This window comes from Pocillopora damicornis, chromosome 7 (genome assembly GCF_964200805.1).
Source record: "Pocillopora damicornis chromosome 7, jaPocDami1.2, whole genome shotgun sequence".
NCBI classification, from domain to species: domain Eukaryota; kingdom Metazoa; phylum Cnidaria; class Anthozoa; order Scleractinia; family Pocilloporidae; genus Pocillopora; species Pocillopora damicornis.
This window is the reverse complement of record NC_142676.1, coordinates 16,699,849-16,725,321: the sequence shown is the minus strand read 5'-3', so window position 1 is coordinate 16,725,321 and position 25,473 is coordinate 16,699,849. Positions and strand designations below refer to the sequence as shown.

The 25,473-nt window shown below is 37.4% G+C and overlaps 3 protein-coding genes across 10 annotated transcripts; 2 read left to right on the top strand and 1 right to left on the bottom strand.

Annotated features, from left to right (window-relative positions):
- Window positions 1-331: 331 nt before the first annotated feature.
- LOC113685379 (uncharacterized) lies at window positions 332-25,284 on the bottom strand. Of its 7 annotated transcripts, XR_016188362.1 has the most exons (19): window positions 25,046-25,283; window positions 24,247-24,380; window positions 23,437-23,532; window positions 22,664-22,738; window positions 22,485-22,562; window positions 21,763-21,823; window positions 20,601-20,713; window positions 20,309-20,427; window positions 18,744-18,854; window positions 18,281-18,360; window positions 16,073-16,819; window positions 14,896-15,016; window positions 14,322-14,422; window positions 13,585-13,791; window positions 12,949-13,060; window positions 12,521-12,571; window positions 5,288-5,381; window positions 5,106-5,169; window positions 1,026-1,097 (listed from the first exon to the last, which is right to left on the bottom strand). XR_016188362.1 is itself a non-coding variant. In XM_089212066.1 (17 exons), the coding sequence occupies exons 1-17, from the start codon at window positions 25,200-25,202 to the stop codon at window positions 1,071-1,073; spliced, it is 2,403 nt and encodes an 800-aa protein (XP_089068192.1). In that variant the 5' UTR covers window positions 25,203-25,284; the 3' UTR covers window positions 878-1,070. The 7 variants fall into 7 exon arrangements, 2 of the variants coding, with proteins under 2 accessions (XP_089068192.1, XP_089068193.1); XR_016188364.1 differs by lacking the exon at window positions 12,521-12,571 and having other exon boundaries at window positions 878-1,097; window positions 25,046-25,282; XR_016188361.1 differs by lacking the exon at window positions 1,026-1,097 and having other exon boundaries at window positions 5,006-5,169.
- On the top strand, window positions 2,535-4,506 carry LOC113685383 (transmembrane protein 272). The gene is made up of 3 exons (XM_027202891.2): window positions 2,535-2,984; window positions 3,547-3,612; window positions 4,043-4,506. Exons 1-3 carry the CDS (start codon window positions 2,942-2,944, stop codon window positions 4,435-4,437), a joined length of 504 nt encoding a protein of 167 aa, XP_027058692.2. The 5' UTR covers window positions 2,535-2,941; the 3' UTR covers window positions 4,438-4,506.
- On the top strand, window positions 6,488-11,746 carry LOC113685380 (uncharacterized). Of its 2 annotated transcripts, none has more exons than XM_089212068.1 (4): window positions 6,488-7,601; window positions 9,911-10,056; window positions 10,141-10,506; window positions 10,865-11,746. In XM_089212068.1, the coding sequence occupies exons 1-4, from the start codon at window positions 7,124-7,126 to the stop codon at window positions 11,051-11,053; spliced, it is 1,179 nt and encodes a 392-aa protein (XP_089068194.1). In that variant the 5' UTR covers window positions 6,488-7,123; the 3' UTR covers window positions 11,054-11,746. The 2 variants fall into 2 exon arrangements, with proteins under 2 accessions (XP_089068194.1, XP_027058689.2); XM_027202888.2 differs by having other exon boundaries at window positions 9,911-10,062.
- Window positions 25,285-25,473: the final 189 nt, after the last annotated feature.

Below are 25,473 nucleotides of genomic sequence, written 5' to 3'. Positions count from 1 at the left end.
ACGTTTTATTTTATTTTATTTTTTCACTGAGAGACGTATCTTAAGAGTGCACTGTGTAAACGGTACACGAAACCGTTTCAAGATAATAACGCCAGGGTAACGCTAATCTCTCGTAAAATCACTGCTCGTTCCGTTTATGTCATTGATATTGATATTGGACTCGGTCACAGGGACAATTCATTAATCCATCCATGCGTACCTGAAGCACAATTTCCGTATCATTAATCCGCTTTTAGTGCCACAGCAAGAAGTCTTTAATTTCAAGAAACGTATTAGATTCCTCAACGGGAAAGAAGAGCCCTCTAAAATTTTCTCTAGGAGGCACGGATTCGAATCCTGAATTTTTTCAGGCTTCTTTCCTGCAACTGCTAAAATTGCTGTCCACCTGCCAGAATCGTTGCCTTATTTGAGGACTTATTCAAAGCAGGAGCCGTAGTAATGGGCTCCTATTCAAAGATTTCCTATGATACCTAGAAAAATAGAAATAATATCAAAAATAAATAAATTAATATGCCTTTGTGCATATTTTCAGGCTTGAAAGGGATTCAAAACACTTCCCACTTACGTAAACTTCATGCATAGTTTACATTTCTCCTACGTGTGATGAAGTGCAAGCGATTTCGTAGTGATGCCTATGAAGTGTCATAACCTACAGCAAACCAGTTTTTCTCTCAATAACGCATTTCTTTTCTTATTTTGGGGGGGGGGGGGGAAGGGGGTTAAAATGACCGATAGAGCTCCGATGTACTGTTCTCTGTTCTGCGAACGCATACAGTCTGGTTGTAAAATAGAGGTCGGAGATGAAGAAAGCCAACACTGATGAATGACAATTCTCAAATGGCGGAGTATTTCCCACATAAGAGCAATGCAAGCGTGGGTAATGCACGATTTAATAAACATGTAGAAAATCAAAGTGAAAACTTTTATAAATCACAACACCTGTGGTAAAATTAAGCTAATAAACTGCCACGCTTTCGATGTTAGAAATTCATCAATGTCTTCTCTTTGCTTCCATCCGTCTTTGAGGTCGCCAAATAACTGATTAATTGGTGTCAGTGCTGTCATGTGGATTAAGGATAAGTTCTTTTCTGGACATGCTGAAATAAATTTGGCATATTTGCTGTGTTTTCATGAGTAGGTAATCATATATATCATTCAAGTAATCATTTAAGGATTCACGCAGTTTTGAGTGTTTTCGTAAGAAGTCGGTTCTACTCGCTTTTGTTATTAATTTCCTGCTAAGATGCTAAATCAAATTTTCCTCGCTCCAGGCGAGAGCGCACGGAAAGAGAAGGGCCTGGGAGAGGGGTGGGTGGGTCAGTCAAAAAGACCTCACGCAGTCATATCATGACAGCGAAAGAAACTTAAGTTTTATTCTAACTAGGAATTTGCAAGTGACTCGATATCTTATCCCCTTCACTTCAGTAGAACTGTAAAGGCATTTATTGAGTTCCAGGAAGAAACGTATAGAATTTACTAATGGGGTCCAACCTCTCGGACAAAACAAAATTTTATTATTTCAAGTTGCTTTCTTGCAGAGGAAAACCGGAAAATGAGCAAAGTTTTAAAACCCACGTACAGAGAAATTTTTCTGCTCATTAGAACTCTTATTTCACCATTTTCTCGTTGCAGTTACCGTCCTGGTTTGATTAGGGACCTTTAGCAAACCACAACGGTGACAGGAATGAGGAGTGGCAGAACAAAAGATCTTATGAGCAGAACGATAGCTAAGCACGTGCCTTTCAAAACTGTATACATTTCTTTCCCGTTCTCTGCAAAATAACTTAGAGAAATCATCAAAATTTGCGTGGTACAAGAAAGGAAACCCCGGCGACGGCACATTATTTTCCATTTGGAACTCGACGCCGCTCTCATACGTTATGCTGAGGACTTGCGACGCCGTAAGAGATGGTACGCACATCCAGTCATTCGCGAAATTCCAACTGAAAATATGTATTCATTTTTAAGTCAACGTCTTCCAGGGCGTCGCCTTCCTAACTGCTAAAGGTCCCCATTATTAAGCTCCCTAACAGGCGAAGGCCGATGACTTTAAGTCTTAAAATTCTTTAAAGTTTTCGACTTTGCATCTCTTGTTAGTATATTTTCAAGAGTCCACAGTTTCATTTCGGTTTTGATTTGTTAATATGTGCGAATTAAAAATATACGTCGAAGGTCGATAGGACTGGATATAGGCTAAGTTTTCTCTTTTCACGATTATATTTTTTTTCTCCTTATTTATTCACCCGTTCATATGCTGTTTTCTTGTTTACTAAAATGCGGCCATCTTGAATCAACACACCTTGTCTCGAGAGGGTTAATTTTCGTAATACTGCATCTTACCTAAATACAAACCATGGCTAGCAGCGATTTGAACTACGATTAGAAATGAACATCGTCACGTTACAAATTCGTTACAACAATGATTTGCATGTAGACCGGATGTCTTAACATGTCAACAACTATTTATAGGGCGTACTGGAAAACAAAATGTTATAAATTATTTCGTTTTCTATTAAAGAAAAAAGAGTTAGAACACTCTCAATGGACAAAAATTTGTCGTTATGAAGTGGATTGGCCGTGAAAAAAAAAATCAGGAAAGAATACTATCGTCAAAAGTATAATGTTTTATTTCCATCTCTCCTAAAAATAGCCCCGACGAGTAATTTTAAAAATCGCCGAGATTGCCATAATGAATCGAACTAATTTTGGTTTCATTACGTCATTCTTCTGGACAGGATTTATATCTACATAGTACACATCTGAAATGCACGAGTATTGGAACAGTTAAACAATGAAGATGGTCACTTAAATTGTCTACGGTGGTGAAAATATCAAACTTATTTAACAGTCCTGTACAACTTGAACCTTCTTTCTACACAGGACAGAGGATAACCGAATTATTTGTGAAACGAGAAGAAGAGAAGATCACAGCATTTTAAACATGGAGGCTATTATGGCAGGTTTCTGGGTTTTTCTCGTCTCTTGTAAGTTTTACGACTTAACGCGTATTATGAATCTTACTAACTTTTCATATCTTACAGCATTTATTTCGACATCGTTCATTTCACAAGTTTGATCGATCACCATACTATTGATATCAAACTGGGCGAAATTTTATGAAGCCGAGCTGCCATGCAAGCGACTTAAAATATAGCGAAAGTTGGCGATTGTGGCAAGATTTTCGTATAATCCAATACTAAATTGTGGATGCATTTCTTTAAAAAAAATCGCCTAATCCTTTCAAACTGAGGCTTTGTTGGACGCTAGTATTGGGGTTATGTGGAGTCAAGAGTCACCCTGCCTCGACCACTAACTCATTTCAAATAAATCTCTTGAACATCTAACTTTCACGAAGCATGAAAGTCTTTTATGGCCGCCAAAGCTTTCGAGAACCGGTAGTTCGGAGAACCCGTAGGAATAGCTTTACAATAAAGACAGGAACCATAAAAAAAATTAAAGCTCGACTGATATTTGAACGAGGCCTACTCTTTACGCATAAACTATGGGTTGAACTCCTCAAATGATAGTATATTTTGATTCTTCTAGTTGCGACTGCTATGGTTTTTGTGTCTTTGGCATCCATACCTCTCCAGATAGCAATGATAGTTATTGGTAAGGTCACAATTATTTTACGATAATTTTGTTTTGTTAAATTTTAGAATTTAGATTTCCGTAATATCAAACTCCTATGACTCTCTTTACAGGGACTCTCCGTATCCATTTGTTAGTAACGTTTTTAACAAAACCTCAAATACTTCGCAGTGCTTCGTTTAAGGGCAAAGACTCACGTTTTCAAAGAATCTTCGCATGTGTGACAGTTTGACGTGACAGACGGGCATGATAACGATGAGCCAAGAATAGCTTTTGGTTTTGTCTATGTTTTTCTGATGCGGTTGCTTTTGCATAGTTGAAAACTATTCTAACGAGGTAACAAAGACTAGCTAAATGAAAAGTACAATGTCAGGGTGATACCAAACAACAATTAAAACGTTCTTTCTCTTTTTTGCCTCTCCTAATCGGTTTTTACATTTCATATTTTTAGGAGCAAAATACAAAGACGAGTGCCCAGTGGAAGAAATGATCCCTGTTTACCTCATAGTAGCTGGGGCTGCCGGCTTATTCGCCAATTGTTGTACCGGCGGTGTGAGATACAACCAGCAAGGGGATGATGGAAATACTGTAAATCTGCTGCAGGCTCTTGTGCAATTTGTTCTTTTCGCTTGGTTCATTTGTGGGAATGTATGGATTTACGCGAACTATGAGCCGAATTACACGGACCCTTCGAGTCTGGACTACTGCCATAAGACACTTTATCTATTTGCATTCTGGGTCACGAATTCTGCTTACATTCTTTACGGATTCATATCAGTCTGTCTCTGTTGCTTTGGAACTTGCACCGCCACTGTAGGCATCGGTAAAGCGTGTGTAGATGTGTAAAAGTTCCGAAAGGAGATTATCACATTCATGTCGATGTAAATAATATTAAAAAAAAAAAGATAATGAAAATACTCTGTTGTCATTTTTTAAAATCAAAGATTGAAAGGCACAAACAATATTGCCCCCTTGCACAGTCGAGTAAGTTGGGTTACTGTGACAGGTAAATAGCACATACTTTATTTAGTTCAAGGAGCAATTGTTGCTTGCGTTGAGGGCAATAAACCATTTCCTAACTCACATCAGCAACACATGATTTAGTAGTTAAACCGGGTTTCACTAAATGAAATCAGAAATAGAGAACTTAAAAACTAAATTTTCCTTTGGTGTCAATTAAGTAGTCACCAACATGTAATACTATTTTCAATGTGCGTCATCGCAAGTTGAAAAACATCGGTTTAAGCAGCTTTTATAAAGAAAAATAATTTTCAACCGACTTCTAAAAGGAAGCTTTGAAACATTTTCAAGCTTTGGTGTGAGTGGGATATGAGACGATTCGAAACGATTAGCAGTTCATTTCTTTGCAGAAATAGCGGTACATCGAAAAAAAAAAAAAAGGTTTCGGAAAGCATTTTCGAGTCTCCTCAAAAATCAACATTTTTGGTAGTATTAATTTAAGATTCTTGACAAGTTGGTGTAAACTTCAATGAACCAAAATCATTTCATCTTACATAAAGGAATGGGGGCGTGTTCACCAAAGGGGGAATTCTTGACACTCCAACACTAAAAAAGGAACTGAAAAAGAAAAATGGAAAAAAAGGGGTGAAGGAGATTTAAATTAACAAATACATACCAATAAAATATAATGAATTAATTGTAAAATAAAATCCGATATATTATAATGATATACTACCTTCCCTCGCTACAGCTTGGCCAACTTTGGCGGTCTTTTTTATATTTAGTGAAATTAGTTATCTGTTGCCTTTGAAACTGTTTACAAAATCAGCCTGAAAAGGCGACAGAAAAGAGAGGCAAAGCGTTAGCCTGGGAAAAAATGTTTTAAAGCAATGACGACAAATTCTCAAAAATTGAAACGGAATTGGAAAGCAAACATTCATATGCAAGGAAAACAGCGTTATATTTACACGCCAAGTCATGCACCGCGTGGGTGGGTTGGAGACCACCACAGTCCACCACGGTTGTTTTACTTCCACAAGATTCTTATCTATGCTTTACAAAACCAAAAGTATTGCGCACTGGTGCCAAACACTCCAAAAGCCTCGTTACATGCAAACTAGCTTAAGTCTTCAAAATGCTTTCTCAACAAAATGAAAACAAATATATGAAAACAGAGAGAAGAAATTTCGCACAAGAGCACACCTCACGGTTGCTAATGTTGTAACGGAAACCCACTGTTTCCTGTCGGCACTCAGAGCTGTTTTTTTTTTTTAATATTGCTTGCCGCCCGTTATAGTTCAAAAGGTATTATTGTTTATGTTTAGAAACTTGATAATGGCAGGTAATGGCGACTTAATTTTGACCTCAGAGAAAAAAATGTTAAAAAAAAGGTTCTTGCTTCCGACCACAAAGGTTCCAATGGCATTCCCTTTTACTATCTGCTAGTCACCCCTGAGACAATGCAAATTTTCTCTCTAATTGAAGGCCTTGAAGAGGCTAACATGCTCGCTTAAGTCTCACACACCATACTCCATCTCATGAACCCAGTTTTGGGATTTACCTCATTATGACCAAGTATCATTTATTGTCACTATCAGTCAGTGTACATGACAACAAACTGACATAATCACAAACAGGAATAGATCTTGAAACTTCTTCTCGAATGTCCATTAGGAAGACCAATGGGCTTTCAAAGACAATAGGGGTAAATTTGGAAAAAAAATACGCACGCTAACGGAAGGTTATTGCAATGGTTTCGAAAAGATAGCAGAAGCCTTTAATTCTCAACAATAGAAATGATATTTGGCGCAATGTGCACGACATAGTTTCCGAAATTTAGTTTCTCCATGACGATGGAGAAAAGAGCTTCGAAAAACTGGAATGAGGGAATGTAAGTGGAGAATCTGAAGTGAACGAGGCAGAGCAATAAAAAATGAAAGTGAGAAAAGAGAAGAGCGGGTTGAAAAAGAATGGATATAGGAAAAACTTGTTTCATCACCTTTTCCTATCCTCCTGCCTTCTTCCAAGCATGGTATACAGACCACACCGCGTGATCCGTAGAGTGTTTTTTTTTACACGTGTCTCGGTAAGAAGGTTACATGAGGCACACACGTGATCACATTTGGATCACGACAATCTTATCACACAAATATATTAATTACTTTACTTATCACGCCATCATAGCTCTCTTAATTGCCTGATCGTTACCCGATTCCGCATTTTTTCCTACGTGTTGAACGAGTCCATTCATATCAACGAGGACATTCGACGACGACAACAAACAGCAATAACAATTATAACTACTGCAACAGTAATTTCGTTACCACCGTCATCGTCGTCAACATATTGGAAACCAAAATTGTGTGCATAATATTATCTGCTTACATAACAGCATATACATCCTGATTTTCTTAACCCCTTGAGTTAACATCTGTATCCTCAGTTTGCCCGAGGAAATCAGTTTTGAGCGTGAGTTTCAAGGTACCTCATTGGGTGCGATATCGCTTCTCTTCTATACAAGGGAGAACAACAATACACCGATCAAAGGTACTTTTTGATTCACTGGCACAAAATGCAGCACCCAAAAGGAGTACAAGAACAGCCAAGGTACGAAATGATTAACTTCCGGGGAAATCGATCCACCTCCAAAAATGAAAACAGAACAACTGGACAGGTCAACGAAACGAAACTTAAGTCTCTAAAGCCTGAAGAAGGAGAAACCGAAATTGAGAAAACAAACGAGTTTCCTCATTCAGACCTGAATCGTACTGGGGCAGTCTATAAAGTCATTGCGAATAACGCTGAGGGACCCACGGTTGACATAACGACAAAGTCCTGCGTGGACCACCGAGATGCAATCTACGATGCACTGAACATCATCGCTGAAACAACAGGACAACAAATGAATTCATGCCGCCGCACGATGTGTTTCACGACTGCACTACTGATGATTATTTTTCTCATAGCTGCAGCTGGCCTGACTTTGACTTTGATGATGCTTATTTCAGGGAACACCTTAAGTTGGAATCCAACGCCTACTTTACCACCAAGTAAGTGCGATCTATGGCCTCTGAACATGGCAAACTGTTCAATGGCATTAATTTTGTTCAGCCATACGAAATTTAGCTTCCTTCCATGTGCGTAGGAGTAAAATTGATCGAATTAGAGTTTTCTAGAACAAGACCGAAATATGTAAAAGCTTTCAGCAGTTTGGATCATTGGATTGAAAGGTCAGGTGTACATGTAAGGTAAAGCGAAAAAAACCATCATGCGAGACACGAAGGCATGATTCACTGAATTTCAATCACCAGCTTTGCAGTTTATCGTTCGAAGTTGTAGTCGGGCGAATTTCTGTACTCAATGAGCACATTTCTACATTCTTTTCACGCTCTTTCAAATTATATGCTTACATAAAAAAAAAAAAAAAAAACCGGAGAGAGCTAAAAAAAAGGCAGGGAACAGGAAACAGGAAATACTATTTTGTCTACACTCGAAAAAGGATCTTCTTCCAAATTTGCGGGCGACCTCTAACCATAAGTGTTCTTTCCAGCACCAGGCTATTATGGCACTTTCCACTTTGAATGCTTTGTGCCAGACATTTACGGGCATTGTATGTTCGTAGGTTTCCTTTAGAATGACTACGAGACTAGTTCACCGGGATAACCCTGAGTAATCGATTGGTTGAAACTTGATTTACTCATTATCATCATTTGCCACTTCTTCATTTAAATTTTGTCAACACTAAATCCCATTTAAACGTCTCAGAACCACCGTGTTACATTACACAGATGATCAAGAAAAGCCAGTTGCTCCCCAACCGAAAAAGATTATTCCACAAAACGCGCAATATCGTTCAGAAAAGAGTCGATGAAATTAGCGGTCTCGTAATTCCCCTAACTGTATTTACAGGCAACCTCGAAAGCGGCGCCCACCCTGTAGGAATAGGACGGAAAAGTTAAAATGTACTCAGCCTCGAATCTTTTCGCAGTTCCCTCCTTCTTTTAACAAGTCAAAGAGGGATTTAATGATCAATTGTCTTTCCATGCTTTTTGCAGCATAAATGCATGCTTTTTCCAGCCTTTTAATCCAGCTATTCTTATCGTCTATTCGTCAAATCTTGTTTGAAGTATCTATTAAGAGGGTACACGTACCATATCCGATTTGCCTGCTGAAAACGTACTACGTAATCTAAATCTGAACCGTTGCCTAGGAACGAGAGCTATAATTAGACTATTTGCAATTATTTTCTCTAAATAACGCCAATGGAATACTCCTCACAAAAAAGCGACAATTGTTAAGCATTTCCGTATTTGCATTTGTAAGAGGGAAAATTTAAGAGTGCTGTCAGGAAATCCCCATGGAAGGGAATTGACAACTTTGAGAAAACAGCAGGCGCTCAGAGGTGAAAGGAAATCGCCAGGATAAGAAGTTTAGATATCGACAGGAGTGACTAAACCTCTGTCGGAAAGACGTCAAAGAATAGGCAATTAGGTTAAAATTGCAAAGCCGGTCCAGTTCTTTAGTTCGCAAAGCTCTCGAACCGTCTACTCAGCGATAAAACAGTTTGTAAAGGGGAGTGCTGTAAGGTATACAAAGTTCTTTTATCAAATGGAAGGCAAATCATGTTAGAATGCATATAGAGTACAATTTTAAACGAGACTTCCAACTGAGTACAGGGACGACCAAGAGCAACATGGACAATTAATGATACGCCTTCAAACATTTACACAGTTAATGTGACACATATAAAATTTCTTTTTCTGTTAAAAGATGCAAGGTTTAATTCGACATCTGGAAAGTCGCCTTTCAACTTTATTTGGAAAATAAATCCTAAACGGGTGAAAGGTTTATTCCTAGTTATATCAAAAGTGTAAAGCTTAGCAGTAAACATAATTTCGAAAGAGACTGCTTTTGTTCGCAACATAATGTTGCTCAGAGCTACTGACTTGACGTTGATAAGTTTTTAAGACTAAGATAGACGACTTTTCACTGAACTGAATGGAAACCAACCAACATCAATCATTCTTCGCACACTTCGCCAGAGGTCGGCAAAGACTGAATCTTGTATGTCTCTCTTGGTTTCAATCGAATAAAGCAAAAATCAATTTTATTTTTTTGTGTCTAAAAATTTAGGAAGGATTCAGCCCGTCACACCCACTTGTGGCTCATATCTCGTGCATTGTTTGGCTTTGTAATAGTAATGGAGAAAGATTGACCTAAGCAAGAAGTCTCTGAAATTGTCTCTCATCCCGCTCTTTCACATCATTTGTTTCACTCGGTTAAAAAAGTCTTTCGCCAGCCTACTCCTACATTAGGCAAAAAGTGCAAGAAAAAGTTGTGGTTTTTCTATTCTTTTCAGAGGCTGTTGGAAGTGGAAGGGACGATAATCAAGAAATGAAATTGAAGATTTTAAAGCTGGAAGAGGCCTTAAATCTCACCCGCTTTCAAGTTCAAAAACTCAAGATCGAACTACAGACCCAAAAGAAAGCGATGGAGAACCTAACGGTACAGGTGAACATAATCCTCTGTCAAATGCCTGGCATGGAAATCAATGAAACATGAGAATTTTTCCTCTTCTTCTTTCTCCAGGAACAAAGCTGCAGCCACTGCACTGGTCCACCAGGCCCTCCAGGCCCACGCGGCCAAATGGGACCGCCTGGCTCAACAGGGGCCCGGGGACCCGTTGGTCCTATGGGTCCCAATGGTACAGCTGGACCAGCGGGTCCTCGAGGTTTAAACGGTTCTCAAGGCTCACCAGGGCCTCGCGGTATTCCAGGAGCAATGGGCCCGCGCGGATATAATGCATCACGAGGATTACCAGGCCCCCAAGGACCAGCTGGAAAGAACACGGCTTGGAATGTGAGCCTTTGTCAGCACAAGAACAAGAAGGAAGTTTCACAAACAGCAGGGCAGTCAGCAAATTCAAAAGTCATTCTACGAGAGGATGAACACCCGGTAGGCTCACGTCACCTTCTGCTTAACATTAAGTCTTGAAATCGAGGTGAATGGTGGAAGAGTGTTTAGTAAGCCGAGAGATTAATTGTCTTAGTGTCCACGTACGAAGCGATGTCAACAGTTTTTCTGACGGATGCCAGTTTTAAAATATAAAAGCTACTGTAGGTAATCAAAGTCAATTATTTTGAGACTTGTAAAGCTGATGCTTGAATTTAAACGAGTACACCTACTGAAATCCTCGATTTGAGTTTCGAACCGATTCTTGAACCTAAATCAATTAATTTTCAGTGCAACCCAAACTATTAATAATTTCTTTGTTCAAGACAAACGTACTTATTTTCTAATTTTTTTGTCCCAGGGGATGAAGATTGTTGCAGCTACTTGTTCAACGCACAATGCTGCAGAGTACGTCTTTGGTGATGTAAGAATTGACCCCACAACAGGAACCATTGTGTACAATTGTCACTGTAAAGGAAAATCACAACTGTTTCTTGGCGCAAACATGCAGTGTATTATTCACTACTGGATCTGTCCAATCAGAAATTAAATAGTGAAGAAATGTGAGGATCATCTGTTAGGCAAATAAAAATTGTTACATGTAATTTAAGTATATGATAATGTTTTCTCTGGTAGCTCCGTAATTCATTGATCCAATGATGTAAAGTAATTTTAGTGCTGGCCCGATCCCACGTCTTTCTATTTCGCCACGGAAAGGGAGGGGGGGTGGGTCGAGAAGTAGAGAAAAGAAGACTGTAGGAAAATGGTTGATTTGGCTGCACAAAAATGACGACTGACTAAAAGACATGAAAACTTTTTTTAAACAAATTTCACGTTTTTCCGACAAAGTCAGCTAAAAAGGTAACTGGGGTGGATGGGTGGAGGAACAAATCGATGGATGAATGACAAGATATATAAATAAACCTATAACACTTCGATCATTAGCAATTACGGCAATCATTTTTATGACAAAGGGTTTTCGTTACCTTGAACATATGAACTACAAATTAATGCTCGTTTCCAAATCAATGTTTATCAATCCCTGGTAGATCGAAACATTAAAAGAGAAAAAATGTCTAAACCACTTGTAGTTTGTCTTTTCAAAAAAATCTGCCAGTAATCTCAACCAAAGACTTCTGACCACTGGCATAATTGTCGGTTTTTTTCTTTTTATTTTGCAGTACTGCATTCTTATGTACATTACTTAGGACCAAGCAACAATAAAACCTCGTTTTAGTTCTGGTACGTCTCATTTGTCTTGTTCTGGAGAGAATATGCTAGTTACTGAAATAAACCCATGTCTGAGTCAGAGAAATTAATATCTGGCCGTGAAGCGAAGCTTCGAGGGCAAACGTGAAATTTTGAGGGCAATCTCCAAGCCAAAGACATCAGCAGCCGACAGCAAGCTAGGAGGTTTATTTATTTTGTAACCGTCACATTAATTTTCGTATCGCGCTTTAACAGCAAATTCTGTTGACTTTGTTGTACTTTCTGGAGCAGCATTTGAGATCAGCTTTTTAATTTCACTATCAGTGGACTCTTACGAAACGAGTTCGTTTTTATTCCATGTAAAGTAACAAAGATGAAGAGGGGAAACTCTTGATCTGTCTTTTTCCGCCTGCTTTTTTCTTTTGGATGAAAATAATCGGAGGACAAATATCGACGTAGATGAGGGTCATTGCGTGATAACTGTCCGGTGATTTTGGACCACGAGACGTAAAGTAGCCGATAGAATCACACGAAAATTAATCGGTCGGTTAAAATACATCTTATTTCTGTTTGCTCGTGAAATTCTATTATTTCAGTGCCTGCGCTTCGCGCTCTGATAAAATTAGTCAAAGTCGTGATAAAAAAAGAAAAGATGAGAAAAGTAATCGAAGAGGTTGGAAAGATGGTTAAATGGATGGATGGATCGCTGATTAAATAAAAAGGCATGAATAATTAATCAATTAAAGCAATAATTTTTCTTTGTATGACCAAGAGATCTTCTCTTGCTATGACAAAGGGCATTTGTTACCTTACACAAATGAACTACAACTTTTGGTCAACAATGGTCTCCAAGTAATCCCTTTCAATCGAAAAACATGAAATGTCTATTACAAGACAATTAAATTCACCAAGACCACTTGAACTTTATATTTTCGCTAAATCTACCCATTCTCCTCTAGTGCGTGTGGAGAATCATAGCATCAACAGCAACAACAAACAAATAAATAAACAAAAATAATTATTAATTTAGTTCTACGATTTAATTGAGGATCACAGACTCGGATTAGTTAATTATGCATATGATGTACAGCTTTCGTAGATGTGTATAGTACAATTTAGAAAATATGTTTTACGACGCATTTGCCTTTTTTTGCACAAAGGAGAGAAAAAGGAAAAGAGAGTAAACTTCTTATTGGTGTCCATACTAAATGCGAGGTCGACTTTAAGGCGACTTACTTAGATGTCCGTGTGAGTTCATCCAGTTGATGTAAATAGTTACGTCGTAAAGTAGTAAATTGCTCTAAAGTACATTTTGGCTCCTCCAGAAATGTTCGGCTGATGGATAGTTCTAGAAATAATGGAAAAATGCGATTAAACATCGTTCGGTAACCCATCGACGAACAAATCTTACCACACACGAAAATCAAGAAAAAAAGATTTGAAATGCAATAGTAGAGGACATAACCCGTAAGGCGCATGTCGGGTAATTTGAGAAGATTAGAATAACAAAAGCCCTGGTGCGATGAACATCTTTCGACTATTCAGAAAATGAAAACATTCCGGGTGTTTGAGGTTAAACATGTTTTGGGTTTAACTACGGATTGAAATAGCTCGCATCAGTTAAGAAATTTCGTGATGTACTTTGTACTTATCCAAGGTTTTTTGCTTGCCCTCAGAGGCACCGCATAACGTTCAAGAAGGATCCAAGAAATCGATAGAGGATCATAAAACAAACTGTGTTCATATTTGTCTCACACTACCTTCACTTCGTAGTTTGCTGTTCCTGTTGTAACAATCGCCTAGCCTCGACAATTGTCCTACGATATAACTGGCGATTAACTTATTTGGTTCTCAGAAAATCTGCAACAGTACCTGGAACTAATACGACCCACTTGACTGACCAGGAATCCTCGCGTTTACGATCTGCCTCTGGAAAGTCACCACCGTCCGCAAATTGGCTATCTTTGAAGATAATCAGGCTACCAATTGAGCCACATAATTGACTTTTACTACTCTGACCCAGCAGATCAGGATAACATAGCGCTAAGCGTTTCATAGTAACCTTGAAGTTAACTTGGTCTGAAATCATAACAATCAAACAAGAAAGCATAAGGCAAACGAAAACTTAATGCTAAAGACTTCAATCTGTTTTATGAAGGACTTCAGGCGAGAAGAAATTCGAATGAAACGAGGCATAAACGTCAATTAAGCGTTTGCTCTCGCCATCCACGGATGACGCAATGGCCAAAAGGTTAGCGCTTGACCTCGGGTCGAAAGGTCTGACAGAGTCGTCGATTTGTGTTCAGTTCAGCAAGATACTTTACTCTCGCAGTTTCCTTCTGCACCCAGAAGTATAAATGGGTACCAGCGAACCATCAGGAAAATATGTTAAACTGTCTAGGGGTGATTTGCAGTGTAATAGGAGTCTATGACAGCGGAGTAGCAGAACTCCTTGTCAGTTTAAACAAAGAAAACCTAGACAAGCTGCAGCATTATGGGCCACTTTAAGTAGTCCAGCAACGGCACAAAAGTAGGATCATTATCAGACAAAGGAACAAATAACGTGTACATGTTGGAACCTTCTCTGCTACATCTTATTTCAGCTTTACCTGGATAAAACGAGACTCGTATCATTTTTCCAGAGCCAGTCTTATCCAACTTCACGATGTTAAACTGTAGCTCAAACAGATTTCCTGACATCATTAAACACCTTGGGAGAGAAGTAAGTTAGTAACAAAAAGTATTTTGGAATTGGCATAATTGAATTAAGAAACGTTCCACACTCGCAGCCTAGTCCGTCATCTGCTAGCACCTCCGTGCACTGAATATTCGCTGTCGACTTAGTTAACATAATGACAAAATAAATGCCACTCTCCTTCTTCGACAATCTTTCCCAAAATCGTTCCCAGGGCCTCTCTACTTCCGCACCAGGGGAATGAAAAACGAAACCGAGTACGCTTTTTAACATTCTTCAACAAAGCAACGTTACACAGCTGACTCCACGCTTTCTTTGATAAAGGAAACATTAAGAATATGGTTGTCAATTAGTTTGGGGGTTAAGGCGAAATGTGACAGATCAAAAACCAAAGGGGAAAAAGACCAGGTACGTAAGGTATAAAAACGAAGCATAAATCCTTTACAGGGAGGTTCGTTCTCATTCCGTTTAAGTCAGTTTCCAGTTACCTTTGAGAGCTACTCTGCTCCAAGTTGAAAAGAGCCTCGCCTGTGCAGTGCATCTTTCTCATGGTGTGCAAACACCAAATACTTACTTTGCCGCTGGATGTGAGAAGTACAAGATATCTATCTGAAAAGATGAAAAGTACAAGATATCTATCTGAAAAGATGAAAAGTACAAGAAAAGCTCTAAGATTTAGACAGCACTGTGCGAAAACATCTCGCGCTGCAAACAATAAGCTATTCGTACACATTTTTTCACGCACGTCGCAAAATACATGAAGGATGGCTTAGTTTTCCTCGTGCTTCGCTCTTGAAAACTGTTCGCATCTTGGAACAGATAATGTCCGCAGACAAATATCCATAAGTATTTTCGAGCCATTGCTTATTGTTTATTGGCTATTGTTTGAATATTTTTCGAACCTGTGGCGAATAATTGTTTTAGCATAGCTGCTCAGGTGCTTTCAAATCCTTTTGTAAATGTAAATCCATGCCGCTGTTGAAAACTTTGCGTATCTTTTGTTATAATTGTTTTGATTACTAACTTGTATCAGGACAAGCAGTCAGTATCCACTACAATTTAACAGGGAAAAATTGACAGTTTAGTTTTGAAAGTGTTGCACCTTTCGTACTCTTCAGAATTGAATTTTGGTCTATCGCGTTTATCACTTCCTCGGTAACATTGCCTAGAGCGGGGTAGCCATTTTGAAATTAAGCGCTCCTGCTATAATCAGCTCGCGTGAGGAAAATATAGTGAGATATCACGCAATACTCGCACAATCACCCGAGCAGTTATGCTAATAATACATAATCACAAAACAGGCATTGAGAACATAGAAATTTCAAGAAAGATGTGAGCCATTGGTCACGACCGAGGGATGAACAGCAACAAAATAAAAAAACAAAACAAAAATTCGAGACCAAACAGAACGATTCGAATGGCAGACCTTCGGATTTCCGCGCTCGGATGCTCTACAGATCTTGAAGACTCAAGCTCGTTCCTGAGTTATGCCATTTTTGGGTTCAAATGCAACAAGCGTCCCACAAACTGCTGTACACCTATCATTTAGAGGGTATCATTTTTATATAACATCAAATTCTCTCAACAAACGTGTAGGGTAATGTATGGTGGTATGAAAGGAGAAGTGCGTATCAGATATTGGGAAGTACATGGCCAAACACAAACCTGCAGTGATACAGCAGCTTTCGACTGGACAGGGGAATAGCAGCGTTTTCCACTCTTCAATTTGCGACTCATATACGTACGCTAAGAGGGGCAAGACGGCTACTATCACATAATTTGTTGAGATTAACAGTCGCACGCCACTTCTTGATAGAAACGTAAAACCACCAGAGCAAGACTTCTGAAAAAGTTCTGGATTGAGAAATTGTGCTTCTAAAGTCAATACTTCGTTAGATAAACTGGAAGGAGACTGGAGTTTTTCGTAAGTCTCCGAGTGACAGTTCCCATACGAAGTATCAGATCCCTCTGAAGTTTGTGTATTCAGTGCATTTATACTTTCAACGGCTTTGTCCTCGGAAGTTGTTTTCACATAACCCAACAGGCAGCTGGCATTTCCTGTAGACCCGACGGCATGAAGCTCTGCAGAAACTTCAGTCAATCTATCTTCATCCTCTAAACGGCTGCTGTCGTTTTTTCTGTTTTCCTCCAGAGATTCTTCGCCCATTTTGAACCCTTCGTTCCTTAGTTCTGAGCATTTTGAGCCAACTCCTCTCAATGAATTTTCACAGCTGTTCTCACACCTATTTCCTCTTTCCCTAAGCAAGGAAAAGCTCTCTTGAGACGTCCTCCTCCACTTCAGAGTCAATAAACCTTTGGACGAAAGTTCTACAAGCACAGAGCCCTCAAAAGATTCTTGAAATAAAAGTCTTGTTTTCTCTTCGTTACCGGAAACACTTTTCATTAAAGACACTGTGGAGATAGGAGGAGGAGACTCCATGACCTGCTGGTCATAATTCTGTGACAATTTTCTAATTTTTCTTGGAATAAAGTTAAGACCAAGCTTTATGAGTTCAAAGGGGAATGTCCATATTCTTGACATCTTTCCACTACCTAGTAGATAACCCCCTCAGGCAGCAGGTGTGTGGGCTGATAATGTCCGCTGCTGATATATTTTCCCAAGAATTATATTTTTGACCGAGAAGTGAAGCTTCGAGGGCAAATTTGAAATTCTAGGACAATCTCATAGCCAAGAACATTATCAGCCAACATATCAGAAAGCCAGAGGGAGATTTGTTTATTTAATAACCCTCCCATTAATTTTCGTATCGTGCTTTGACAGCAAATTTGTTAACTTTTTTTGTACTTTCCGGAGCAACAATTGAGACCAGCTTTTAAATGCCTCTATCTCTGGTCCCTACAAAACGAATTCATTTTCCTTTAAAAGGATGAAAACGCGAAACTCTTGATCTAGATTTTTTCCGCTGGCTTTGTTTCTTTTCGACGACAATATTTGAAGGACAACTGTTCGGCGATTATGCACCAAGTGACTTACAGCAGCAAAAAGAATCGCGAGAAAATTAATGGGTGGCTTATTATAGACGATTATTCCACGGGCTTGCGCTGGATATGAGATGATCGATAGCGAACGAGGCCTGCAAGGCCTGCAAGGCCGAGTTGACTAAAATCATCTCATATCTAGCAAGCGCGATTGGAATAATTGTTTTAATAAAAACGCCCTAACATATAGATAAATCTTTCCAACTTTATTTTGTAAACTATATTTTTTTGACGCGTACACTTACCATATTTGTGGAGTGTGGTATAATGGCACATAAACCATAATGGCTAAGCCATGAAAACCCTTAAATCGCATTACATAATGATCCCGCTTTTATTAATAGCTTCTAAAATCCGTGAAATATTTTGCTCAAACGCGGATGTTTCAAATGCATCACGTGACCGAATATCCCCCAATTAAAACTGGGAATATTCGAGGATATAACCTGAGTGATATTCCCCAATTTTCAAACCCAATGCCCACTAGAGAAAACTGTGTGTATAAAACTTAATTCAAAGTGAGAGAGCGTTGTGAGCTATAGTACAGAAGAAGAAACATGTTTTTTTTCTTAGAGGTAGATGTTTTGTTTTTTGTCTTGTCACGAGCGTGGGACAGAGAAAAAATTTTCTGAGTCACCAGGAGGAATGGAACTCAGACCTTCGGATTTCGCGCTCCGATGCTATACCACTGAGCCACAGAGACTCTACGGTGAGCGATGTCTATTATGAAGTTCATATGTGACACGCGTCCTGCATACTGCCAGGATCAGCGATGTCGATAGCCTCATGTTCGTAAAAAGAATAATAGAGTTAATTAGTTAACCAAAAGGTATTTTCAGGGAGGTTTTCACCTTATTGGATAAAGGTACTTACCAAGTTGAGTTTCTGGCCACCTTATGGCAAAACAATGCTTGGATCGCAAGTAAAAGAGAGTGTAGTCCCCTGATATTTTTCTATCAAAAAGTAAGAAAAAGTGAATCACGTTTTATTTTGGATTTATAGGTAATGGCCATTGAAAAAGAGCTGTATGGAAGGAGAAAAAATATAATAATAGTAGCAAAGACAAAGACAAAGACAGAGACAGAAACAGAGACAATAATAATAACAATAATAATGATGATGATGATAATGATGATAATGAAGATAATATGATAATAATAATAATAATAATAATGATGATAATGATGATGATATGATAATAATAATAATGATAATGATAATGATGATCATAATGATAATGATGATAACGATGATAATAATGATAATAATAATACTACCAATTATAATAATAACAATGTTATTAAGAATAATCATTAAAATTTCCCCTTAAAACCACCTGAAACTTGCTGCTCCTTTGGGAGTGCCATCAAGACAACGTTGTGTAGTTACAGAGGTCTGAACATCCATTGTTGCCAGGATAAATGTCTTGTCATTGCATTGAATTAATCTAAGACGAAATTTAGCCAGTCTTAGCAAACCTAAAAAAATAGGCACTAGCTGCAATAATCATTCCATGAATAAATATTATGATCAACTGTGTGTACCAAGTATGCTACTGACAACAAATGGAAATAAATGTTTATTGAATGCAAAGGTGAGTTATATTGAAATACACAATATAATATGCAAGACCAGTATATACCACATACTTAGGTGAATAATGCTTTTTACACTGGCTGACTGGCTGGTTCCAAAGAAATTAGCATGAAAAGTACTACTCACATCCAAGAAGCCAAAGAAGCAGAATCTTGGGTCGACAACTGTTATGATCATGGTAATTTTTTCACCATTTTTGGCATATCAATAGAAATAAATTATTCCTTTTGGTCTCTATGTGGTATATACTACAACAGTTATTCACCACAGTGTTGGTGAAATCAGCAGATATTTACCTCGGCACAAAATATCCACCACTCTTCACATACACTTTTGTAAATAATTACTCAGTTAATGAGTAGAGAGCATGATATCTCTCAAAATCAAAATCACCTTAAACAGTGAGTTTTCTATTACTAAATAGAAAACAAATTATTTATTTAAGGAGGCTCATAGGATTTTTTATTAATGTTGGCGCACACACCAGCGTATTGTTTTTCTAGAAAATTTTCATGTTTTTGCTTTCTTGTCACTAAAAGCCATCAAAAGGGCAATGAGTAAGGTTTGGACTATCATTTGCTGTAGTAAATATTAAGAAAATGATTTTTGTTATTAAGCTGACGCTCCACAAAGGGAGGCGCTCACCAATGATAATTTGGCTTTGCCTTTGATTTTCTTCGATTTGCTTTGGTGAAATCTCTCAAAATGTTCACAATTTGCGAAATTTGTCTTGCCAATCAATTAAAAGCCAAAGAAAATAAGGGTTACAAAGGCAGTTTCCACTCTATTTGCAATTTTATGTTTTCTTTGTCTATCTCAATTTGGTCTTATGACTCTTTTATCAACAGGTACGAAGAAGGGCATAAATATGTTTCATTGTCCAGCAAATCTTAGGAAATTCCATTGAAGGAAACACCATAAATCTTGCTGGAAAGATCAATATTTTCTTTGCCACAAAACATTGGAATAGAAAAGATCTATATCTGAGCATATGTTTTACAAAATTTCAAATCTGTCACCTTATGGCAATCTTTCCCATTGTGTTTTCTTATTGCATGGTTGACCTCTTTTTCAGGCATAGAAGGCTTATGAATATTACAGGTGCAGTTGCTGGAAACCCTAGATTCCATCACATAAAAACTGTATTGTGTTAAAAGCTTGCACAATGTTTGTACCCAGATCTTATGCAATCAAAAAAAAACCCTATGAAGCCTCCTTAAGTTGATTATATACCAAGAAAGTGCTGGCAAAGATCAAATATTTAGTTAGTCAGCCTACTGTTACAATAAGTGGAATTTTACTAACCTTATAAATTTGTCATCTGGAGACCAGCTCACAAAACAACCAGGCAAATCCCCTGACACCCTATCAATGCTGGTACTATGTTTAAACTCTATCCAAGTCAATGTCCCATCTTGAACTGCCTAAAATTAGGTAACAAGAAATATTTGATGCTGATTATGCTCAATGTTTGAGGATCTATTTTTTTTAACTGCCACACTATATTTACTTGGTTTTTTGCTTTTATTTCCTTTTTTTCAAACATTCTTTTATCAGTATACAGACACTTAATTCTAACAATGACATTAACACTTACTTTCCGGTACAAATGCCAACAGCCATCCCAACCAGTCACAGCGACCATAGAGCTGTCATGTGAGAACTCTATGCTAGTAATGCGCACAGTTTTAAGGTGGATATACCAAAACTCTGCAAATACACCAAAAGTGCACATATTAATTAAACACTATCAAATCCACAAGGAAAGAGGGAAGATTACTTTTCTACTTAAGCCCTTGAATGAGTTTGTGTGTGATAAATATGACGTTTTCAGGTATTTAAGTCTTAATTGTAAAGTATTAGAACTGTACAACCATCCTTACACAGAGATAAAATAATAAATTCAGCAAGATTGAGCAGTCACTGTTAGGTTTGAAATAACATTCTTTTTTATCTATCTTGCAATGTATTGCAATCTTTTTTTCTTTTATAGTTTGTGAGATGATATATTTCAGATCAAGGGCCACATCACCACATTTACATCCAACTACAAATGGTCTTAAATACATCAATAAATTTATTTTTATGGCCCTTTGAAGTCTACTGTACAAATTGGAAAAAAAAATTGAAAAATTCTTACAATCTCAGGACTTTTCTTTTGCATTTCATTTTCAGGTTTACCTAAAAGAAGTCAGTTTTCATTTCATGCTATTTAACTATTTAACTCCCAATTTACCCATTTTAATTAAGGGTGCATATTTTAGTTCTTGAACAGTTAAACACTACTGTAATCAGACCCTCCATCAACACATGAACAGCCACCAGTATTGACTCAATTTATTGTCTAACCATATCCAGTCAATAGTGAAAACACTATACAATTACATTTTACGCTAGCCTTATATTTGATTTATGTGTTCTGAGAAATATCAAGTAATAATTGTGCAGCCAATTATGCAACATTTACCTTGACTATGCTTTCAAAGAGCTACCAGTATGCATTATGCAATTATGCAATATGCAATTATACAACATTTACCTTGACTATGCTTTCAAAGAACTACCAGTATAATTAAGTAACAGGTTGCAAATTGAATGACTGTGAATATATGAAAATCATATATATGAACTGCCAGTTAAGAAATGAATACAAAAGTGATTTTCTGCTGTTTAAGTAATGTTCATTACTGTGAAGATTGCTTTACTTTTCATTAGGCTTCAAATTCTCAACAAATGCATTTATTATCATTGATACTAACCTTTCTGGTTGGTATACAAGCTAGAAACAGTCCATATGCCAAAATGGCCATCCAAGGCAGCCTGCAATTCCAACAAATTGTAATAAGACATGAAATAAGTGAGTTATTCTGACTCACTCATCTAAATGTTTTCACTTTTAGTAACAAAACTGTCATCATATTGAACAGTGACAGTTTCATTTTCCTTTATTCAATAATCTTATAATTGAACTTGAAATGAAAATTGTCACAAGGATTGGCTTGTGAATAGAATATCATCTGAAGATATACATAATTCCACATTTGCTCGCACGAAAGACATCAAGGGTACACTTAAAAGCACATTGAAAACAGTTAACTAATAGAAGATGGGTAATGCATGGTCTCCTTGTGACCAAATTAAACACATAAAGGTAAATTTTTGAAGATGGACAAATAAGGTGAGTTCATTGTCCATGTTAAGTCCAGCCTCTGTTAAAAAAAAACAATTATAATAATGAAAAAAGTAAAAAAAATAAAAAATGAAATGATGAAAAAAGAAATAAAATGAAAATAAAAAAGGAATAAAAGCAAATAAATAAAAAAAGATAAAAAAATGTAATAATAATAATAATAATGATAGCAATAAAAGCTGATAGCATTTCATGTCCAATTTTTAATTTTCAAAACTGCCCTTGAATTAATTCAAATTTATTTATTAATTATTTCTACAACATAAGGTTTTAATTGATGTAGTAGCATACCACAACCAGGTTCAGTTTGTCTGGAGAAAATTCCACCAATGCAATGGCCAGATCTGGATGAACAGATAAGGACCCATCCTGACAGAAAAAAGACAAACTGTTTCATATGAAAAAGACAAGCAAGCACAGAGAGAAAATTTATCTTGGAATTAAAAATCAAAAATTTGTTTTTGAGGTACAATTTTAAAGTTGTCTGTCATCTCCATTTGATAAAGCTCCACTCCATTTGGACTGGCAACTGCTAACTGATAAATCTGAAGAATCAAAAGAGAAAACTTAAGGTTACAACATTAACCCTTTAACTACTAAGTGTGATTAGCATCTAATTTCTCTTTACAATATCACCACTTAATCACACATTTGTGCCATGAGAATAAAGGAAATGATCCTTAACTAAAGAAACTCTTGATTGTTGGATAAATTCTCCTTTTCAGTATATTAGTAAATGTACAGAGAACAGTAGGGAGAATTTAACAAATGATGTTAGGGTGTACAGGGTTGAGAAAGTGGTTGCAAGAGATAAAATTCAATGTAAATGTCAAGATATAAGCTGAAGCATTACTTTAAGTCTTCCTAATCAGGAAGCAATCAAATAAATTTAACCAACAATTAGTATTTAAATAACAGAGTAATAATTAAAATCTGCACTCCAAAGTTACAAAGTGGAGCAAGTCTAAGCCTAATCTTTGGCATGTGGGAAGCCAGAAACCAGATTTAGAAGTCAAAGTTTGAGCATTATGCTGGCACTGGGCCAAACATTTCAAAATCACAGTAACCATTTCCAACAAAGGAATAAAACTGAGTACTGGTTAAGCAGTCACCCTGCCATTCCCTGTGGGTAACCGCTTAATACAGCTTCAGTCGTATTATGGCGAGACATTCACCCAAAAGCTTACAACACTTAATGGAACTTTATTTATTTTTAAAGTTACTGTAGTCACTCATACACTACCTCATTGGAAGATGAAAAGTCACTCAAGATAATGGAAATGTCTTTTGGCAAATAATACAAAGGAATAGTGTGGAAGATGAGGAAGTCATTGTTGACCTGACAATTAAAATATAAAGTGTTGTAAGTCTATGGAGAAATACTTTTAGGTATAGTTCAAGTAACTAAATCCTTGGAATTGGAAAGGTTAAAGAGACCAAAGATCTAGCCATTTGATGTGAGAAAACATTGAGGATTAATGTTTTGATCCACTAGCAACAAAAAGAAATAAAAAAGAAACGACAATAACAGTACAGGACATTTCTGATAACATTGTAGCTATCATTCAATGAGAGCCAGAAGTATAACAGTAATAATAATAATAATAATAATAATAATAATAATAATAATAATAATAAATAATGATTTAGCAGTGAATATTCCATGAGTTGGCTCTTTCTGTCCATTTTTCCAGGTTGAATTGGGATTTAGAATGAGGGTTTCAGGGAGGGAGGAAAACCAGAGGACCTGGAGAAAAAATTCTCTGTGCAAGGACAAGAATCAACAATAAACTGAACCCAGGTCTTGCAAATTTCCTTGCCTACCATATATTTTAATCTGGTCAAATTGAAAAAATGGCATCTTAGCTTTCCAGTCTTATTTTTCATAGATTCTAAGAGTACCCAATGTTGGATAAAAATGAAAGATTTTGGCAGCTATCATAAAAGGTCTGGGAATCAACCCAAGCCACAGCAGCAGGAGGTGAGCACTTGGCAACATCTTGCTCCCAGAAACAGAAGTAGCAGAGGTACCACTAAGATTTCACATGCTTACTTTACAAAGACGGATTTTGCATCCAGCCACAGCAAAAATCTCATCATCACAGGACCAAGCATGGCCTTCCAGAAGTTCACCTTTACCAAATGAGAGTTTCTTGGTAATGACTGCCTGGAAGCTGTCATCATGCTCTGCAACGCCATGCAAAATTAAAATTGTAAGCTTAAGAGTTGGTTTGCATGTTGTCTCATTACAGCAGAATTTTGATACTGAAAGAAAATTAAATTATATAATTTGAAGTATTCTGAAACATAGCTACACCAAAGGTAAGAAACGAAAAATTGATCTGTCAGTATTTGAATATAGAGACTTAGCAGGGAAAACATTAAGAGGACGAAATCGTGTAGGTGATCAGCAAGGTCGCTTATGAAGGAAATTGTAAAAAGGATTTAACTGCAACAATTTTACTATTCTCAGCAACTTCCCCGTGACAGTAGTCATTCAAAAAGTTACTTTCTGAATTTAAGTGAAGAATTTCGACGGAAAGAAGTACTCTTGCCCGGAATAACTTGTTTACAACATGTACACAGTTAAATTGTACAGTAGCAATCGATGCTTTATTTCGAATGCTAATGAATGTTGGTCCCACATTTGAAACTGCAACGCATTTACAGGAAGTTTACGGCTCGCAATACAAAGGCATTGTACTTCCTCTAGGGCAAACAAGGGGACAGCTGCAAACTTTGTACCTACAAAATTACTAATCTTTGACTTGCTCTCTTCCAAAAACGCACAGTGAACATTGACTCGCGACATTTCATTTCGAGTTTTAGACTGACATACACTCTTGAAGTACCTTTTATCTCAAGAATCAAAGCCACTCCAAAGTCACACAGGACACTGAAGTATTTTCCAGTGCTTGAGTATTTGATGCAATTTTGTAACGACGGGCTGGCTGGCTCCAATGTTCCATTCAAACTCACATTTATCACCGCATCGCCTTTACCCGCCATTTTGAAAATTACCGTGCCAAGGAGATTGGATACTAGTACTTTTTTAAGGGGTGTCCCGACGGTACCCGCCGGGGTAGGGCCGGGAGCCTTGAAGGGAGGGTACCGTGTTGTGTGCGTTGGGGTTTACGAGTTTTACACCCTGTCTTTGATTCTTAAAAAAAGTGGCTCCCATCAAGAGAAAAATAGTCTTACTGGATGAAACACTGCAAACATTTAAGACCGTTCAGAACTGTTAAGATAAAGATAAAGATAAACAACAACAATAACAAAA